The sequence below is a fragment of the Chrysochloris asiatica genome, unplaced genomic scaffold, assembly GCF_000296735.1.
Source record: "Chrysochloris asiatica unplaced genomic scaffold, ChrAsi1.0 scaffold00020, whole genome shotgun sequence".
Classification (NCBI taxonomy): domain Eukaryota; kingdom Metazoa; phylum Chordata; class Mammalia; order Afrosoricida; family Chrysochloridae; genus Chrysochloris; species Chrysochloris asiatica.
Window position 1 is genome coordinate 16,502,374 of NW_006408538.1, and position 7,012 is coordinate 16,509,385.

General features: G+C 40.1%; 1 protein-coding gene across 1 annotated transcript in view; it reads right to left on the bottom strand.

Moving 5' to 3' along the window:
* The window catches only part of ASCC1 (activating signal cointegrator 1 complex subunit 1), a 178,376-nt gene that overhangs the window by 99,186 nt on the left and 72,178 nt on the right, over positions 1–7,012 (bottom strand). Inside the window, exon 5 of the mRNA XM_006835868.1 lies at positions 4,500–4,636. Within this exon, the coding sequence (XP_006835931.1) occupies positions 4,500–4,636 (137 nt within the window). The remainder of the gene's footprint in view (positions 1–4,499; positions 4,637–7,012) is intronic.

Sequence of the window (7,012 nt, forward strand, 5' to 3'; positions counted from 1 at the left end):
AGTGATTAACTTTTCAGTCTAGGAGCGGAGGTCCCTAGGACCATCAAGGGAGAAGAGCAGAGAGCGGGAACCTACCCAGAGAAGCAGTGATGCCTGAAATGGAGCCAAAGATGATGACATGGAGTGATGGAGCAGCTGGAGACTTTAGATCCAGAGAGGGAGATCGACTGTGTGCTGAAGACCTGGGGGGCATAGGGGAAGGATTGCATGGAGAGGATTGTAACCATGGCAATGAGATGATATATGATAGAATGATTGTAAAACCAGTGTTCTCCCATGTAGACTATCACATAATTCACATGAAAACATTTAAGAAAAAAAAAAAAAAGATCCAACAGAGCTGTGTTGGAAGAAATGCAGCCAGAGTGCTCCCTGGAGGGCAGGATGGACAAACTTTGTCTCTCATACTTCGGACATACTGTCAAGAGGGACCAGTCACTGGAGAGGGATATCATGTTTTGTAAGGTGGAGAGTCAGAGAAAAAGAGGAAGACCGCCCAGCAAGATGGATTGGCCAAGTAGCAGCATCAGTGGGCTCAAGTGTGGCAACGATAGTGAAGTTGGCCCAGGATCAGGCAGTGTTTCATTCTGCTGTGCATAAGGTCGCAGAGTTGGTACAGACTCGATGGCACCTAGTAACAACAACAAATGTTGTTGTTAGGTATGGTCAACTAGGTTCCAACTCATAGCAGCCCTATGCACAATAGAAAACAGAGCCCGGCCCTGCGCCATCCTCACAACTGTTATGTTTGAGTCCATTGTTACAGTCACTGTGCCAATCCATCTCGCTGGGGGACTTTCTGTTTTCCATTGACCCTCCACTTTACCAAGCATGATTTCCTTCTTCAGGGACTGATTCCTGCTGACAACATATCCAAGATATGAGAGACGAAGTCATGCTATCCTCGCTTCTAAGAAACATCTGACTGTTTTCTTTCAACACAGATTTGCTTGCTCTTCTGCCAGTCCATGGTACTTCCAATATTCTTCGTCAACACCATAACTCATATGCATCAATTCTTCTCCAGTCTTCTTTCACATGCCTATAAGACGACTAAAAATACCATCTTATCTGTCAGGTACACCTTAGTCCTCAAACAGATATCTTTGCTATTGAACATTTTAAAGAGCTCTTTTGCAGCAGATCTGCATACTGATTTATTGACTGCTGCTTCCATGAGTGTTGATTGTGGATCCAAGTAAAATGAAGTCTTTGACAACTTCAATCTTTTTCCACTCATCATGTTATTTATTGGTCCAGTTGTGATGACTTTTGTTTTCTTTATATTGAGGTGTAATCCACACTGAAGATCATTGATACCCATCAGTTAAATATTTTAAACCCTCTTCACTTTCAGAAAGCAACATTGTGTATCATCTGCATATCACAGGTTGTTAATAAATCTTCCTCTAATCCTGATGTCATGTTCTTCTTCATCCAGCTTCTCGGATTATATGCTCAGCATACAGACTGAACACGACTGATGAAAGAACACAAATCTAGTGAACATCTTTCCTGATTTTAAACCATTCAGTATCCACATGTTCTGTTTGAACAACTGCCTCTTGGTCTATGTACAGGTTTCTTATTAGCACAATTAAGTGTTCTGCCATGTCTACTTTTCACAATGATATCCATAGTTTGTATGATCCGCAGTCAAATGCCTTTGCATAGTCAATAAAGCATACAAGTGTAAGCATCTTTCTGGTATTCTTGACTTTCAAAAGAATTTTCAAATAGATTCATGAATATACTAGAGAATACAGGGGAAAAGTTATGAAATCTTTTTAGCTATAAACAAACACTCTGGTGGAATGAGTTTCTGGACCATTGTCTCAGGAAACACTAAAGTCAACTGTCATAACATAGTCCACACAGGCAATATCCTATTTCAGTGAGTAGGAACTAGGGTCTTAAATGCTTATGAGTAACATCTATTGCTTTTTCCCTGTCCAAGAAAAGAAGAGGGAAGAAAATCAAACAAAGAAGAAAACCAGTTAGTCCACAGGATGAACGGACCACGTGAATGCCTGACTCTAAAGCCCAGAGACCAGAAGAACTAGATGATACCTGGCTATCACTGCTGACCACTCTGAAAAGGATCACAATAGGAAGTACTAGAAAGAGGAAGAAAAATGTAGAACAAAACTCAAAGCATAACAATAAAAAAAAATTTTTTTAAGCCAGCTTACTGGATGGATAGACTAGTGACACCCCCCAAGAATATGGACCTTCAGCTTGGAACTGAACTGACCCCCAAGACTCGACTTTCAGCCAAATGAAAACCAGGTCTGTAAGATAATTAATACACCAGGGAGGTATGAACTCCTTAGATCAATCAACCAGACAAGGCTCAGAGAGTAGTATTTGCCCAGGAATAAAGCTCAGAAGCAGGAAATAAACGGAGAGAAGAAACACAGAAAGGAAGTAAAGAAAATGCTATTACATTGTGGGGATTATAATGAATGATACAAAAAATGCCTATGAGTTGCTGAATGGAAAACTAATTTGCTCTGCAAACTCCAATCCAAATTACAATAAAAAAAGAAAAGGATGAATGGGCAAGGGAGAAGAAATATTTCTTGAAATAAAGCTGTTATGTCATGTGCATGCGTAAATTAGAATTTTACAGAAAAATAAATCAACTGCCCTCAAAATAGCAATGTTTTACCTAAGTAAAATCAGAATTGCTTAGACAGCTCCTGTTACCCTTACTGCCTGAAACAAAATCACCTGCTTAAAAGATTAAAAATTAAGTCTCTTCTGGAAGACTTTGTTTCTGAAATACAATGAAAATAATAATGGTCTTCTGTGTGCATATGGTGGTCATTATGAATAGAACTAACTTGACAGCACTTAACAACAACAAAAATGTCCACGTTCGAATCTCCAGAATTGTGAACGTGCTACCTTATGTGGTGTGGTGCAGTACATTATTTAATATGGCTCTTTTAGCCATGGTCATTGTTGTTATTGTTGCTGTTAAGTGCCGTCGATTAAGTTTCAACTCATACAGACCCTGTATAGGGTTTCCAAGGAGCAGCTGCTGAGCTTGAACCACTGAGCTTGCAGTTCAAACCAACCTCGGAGTCCAGCGCATTAACTGATAGCCCCACACCAAGACTCCAATGACTGGGTTGGACCATGCAAGTAAAGTGTACAAAACTCTAACACAGGGATTAGACAGTTTTCCCATCCTGCTGGATTTTAAATCAGCCATCTCAGAAGCAGAAATAGGGATCTCACTACCAACAAGAAAGGAAAGCCCGGAGTGGAGCAGACCATTCGGACCTTGAGATCCCTATGAGCTATTTAAAGCCTGTACATTTGTAGTGATTTGTTAGAGCAGCATACAAAACTAATACAGTAGCCTGGACTCTTCATAATTGGGATACTAGCTTAGTCTCATTTTCTCCAAGGAAAATTTCTTTTTGGAGAAAATAATGAAATGTCCTTTTTAGATATAAAATTTGCCTACTGCGCTAGTATAATACAAAAAACAGTCTTCTTATAAAAAGGTTGTAAATACATACAGGTTGTTGTTGTGTGCCATCTAGCTGGTTCTGACTCACAGCAATCCTGTATAGGGTTTCTGAAGAATGGCTGGTGAGTTTGAACCACCGACCCTGAGGTTCTAACTGACCTTGCAATCAAGTGCTTATCTTATGGCATCACACCAGAATTCCATATACAGGTTGCTGTTGCTGTTGTTAAGTGCCATCAAGTTGGTTCCAACTCATAGCGACACTGTATAGGGCTTCCAAGGAGCGGCTGGTGAGCTTGAACCACTCACCTTGCAGTTTAAACCAACTTTGCAGTCTAGCACATAATCCTGCAGTGTCACACACAAGTGACTGTTGTTATTAAATGCTGTCGAGTCATTTTGACTCACAGGGACCCTGTACAGGCTTTCTGAGGAGTGGCTGGTAAGCTTGAACCGCCGACCTTGCAGTTTAAGCCAACTTTGCAGTCCAGCACATTAACCCACAGCGTCACACCAGGACTCCCCATAGACAGGTAGTCCCTGACTTATATTTAAGTTATGACAAGCCACACTTACAACCTTCCTTTTTCTTTTTGCAACATCTTATCATTAGTTAATATGTAGGACATACAATGTTGCAGCCCGAAATACACTGACATCATTATAGTTGTGAGTTTATATGTAATCTGTATAACCTCCAAAGTTATACACTAGATTCATGAAATACCGATAATAAATGTCCAAAGTAATTAAAATTTAAGAAACAAACAAACATAATGAAAAACCTCAAATTATGTCAGAATTGACTTAGAACAGTCGTCAGTACAGAACTCCATTCTAAGTTAGGGACTATCTGTACTTTAAATTCATTTGAAACCTTTCAGCCCATGTCCAATGTCAAATGTTCCAGATGGGTGACTCAACCATGCCACCCAGCTCCCTAGTCCAAAAACAAGTCTGTGGTACCAAACAGAAGGCGTGACACCACCCCTCCTCATTCCTGTGTATTACTCACTCGATGAACTCCTGTTTACACTGCTGTAGCAGCTCACACGTCTGCTGAACCTCTTGCTCACTCAGAAGCACCAACATCCCAAGAGTTAAGTGAAGCTTGCTGGGATTCTGGAAAATGCTGCGATCAACCCCACGATCCTGTCATCAAAAGGAGAAAAATTAAAAACTCAGCTCACCAATCAACAGTTTCAACAGATACTTTAAAACAAAGGTTAGAATGCAAGCCGGGGGCAGGGAATCGATAGATTAATTTCAGTGGAACTACTAGAACGGGAATCAAGAGGATGTTCATGAAATGTGAAGAACACAACCAATGTCACTAAGCAACTTGTACAAAAATTGTTCATTGGGAATCTAAACTAACCTTCACCCAAATCACAATGCAATATTAATTTTAAAATAAAAGAAAAACTCAGCATGTATAAAAATAAATGGTAGCCTGATAGAATGGCATGGCCCAGGAAAAACAAAACCAGAATGCCATCCAAATATAAATGCTTCTGTTCATTACAAGCTCTGTTAGTTCCAGAGCTGCCAGGCCCAAAGGACAATATACTCCTGGTAAAAGAAAAAAAAAAAAAAGAAAGCACAGAGCTCATAAATATATTACCAAACATATATAAAAACACATAAACAGCAGAAGAAAAACTAGACAACTGGGCCCTCTTAAAAATTAAACACTTAAGTATATCAAAAGACTTCACCAATTGAGTAAAAAGAGAACTTACTGACTAGGAAACATTATTTGACAAGGACATACTGGACAAAGGGCTAATCTCTAAAATCCATAGAAGACTTCAACACATCAACAACAAAAGTGAAAACAATCCAATTAACACTTTGCAGTCCAGCACATTAACTCACATTGCCACAAGCAAAATTGAAAGAAGAACAGAAAATACCAAGTGGTGGTGAGGGTGTGGAGAGACTAAAACCCTCCTATATTGCTGGTGGGACAATAAAATGGTGAAACCAATATGGAAAATGCATGGCACTTCCTTAAAAAGTTGGAAATAGAAATACCATTTGATCCAACACTCCCACTCCCAAGAATGTGTAGTTGTTGTTAAGTGCTGCTGAGTCTGTTCAGATTCACAGCGACTCTGTGTAGAGTTTCCAAGGAGCAGCTGCTAGAGTTGGACCTTGTGGTTCGCAGTCTAGTACTGATCCTATAGCACCTCACCAGTAGTCCAGTAAAATATAAGAGCATTGATGCAATCAGATACATGCACACCCATTTCAATGCAGCAGTATTCTCAATATCCATCAATGAATGAATGGATAAACAAACTATGTACAGGCACATTGTTGAATATCATGCAATGTTAAAGAAGACAATGAATCTGTGAAACACCTCAAAATATGGGCAAACCAAAAGGGCATTAGTGAAATTAGTCAATCACAAAAGGATAAATATTGTATGAGACCATTACTGTAAAATAGTCAATAAATGGTTTACACACAGAGAAAGAAATATTCTTTGAAGGTTACCAGGTTTGGAAGGAGAAGGGAGGGTAAATCACTAAGTAGAGGGTAGACACATGTTAACATGTGTGAAGGAAAAAGCAATATACAATAAGGGGAAGCCAACATAAAATGATGAAGGAGCATAAATGTTAAGGAAAGCAAAGGGAAACGCTATTTTATACTCCTAAGTCACACTTCAGTAACAATAATCTTCAAGGGGATACACAGATAAGCAATTTGAGCAGGGGCAGGTAGGGAAATGGTACTTATTGTCAGTCTGACTTGCAGCAACCATATGCACAACAGAACAAAAACACTGCCTGGTCCTCAACCATCCTCACAGTTGTTGTTACACTTGAGCCTGTTGCTGCTGACACTATGTTAATCCATCTCATTGGGGTCTTCCTCTTTTCCATTGACCCTCCAACTTTACCAAGCATGATATTCTTCTCTAGGGACAGGATCCTCCTGATTGACATGTCGCAAATAAGAGAGACGAAGGAGCACATCAAATATGATCATCTGTTAAAGGTTTTGTCAGTTTGACTGGGCCAGGATTCTCAATGGCTTGTAGTCACGATGTAGTCATGATGAGATCCAATAAAAAGAAATCACCTCTATGATGAGATCTGCTATGAGCAGCCAACCAACTGAAAGAAAGCTTCCTTGAGAAGTCTCCTTGGGGATGTGAACTGTTTGTTCAATATATGTGGATACTATGGAAAAGCTGGTTTGCTTTTGCTGGGTCGAGAGCCTGCATTTGGCTCATCACCTGACCTCTGGTTCTCTGGACTTGAGTCACCAGCCAATCCTGGAAGTTGTCAGCAGCCTGCCATCTCACCTGCTGACTTGGGTTCTTTCGCCTCTGCACACAGAAGCCTGCATCTGTGAGCCTCACTGATTTTGCTTCTGAAGAACCCATCGTAAGACATTATCCTTTTTGGCATCATCAGTACTTCATTTTTAAAATGCTGCATCTGAGTAGACAGGGATGGGCAACTTGGACATTGGCTACCCAAAATGGGGGGTGGGGGACTAAAAAGGCAA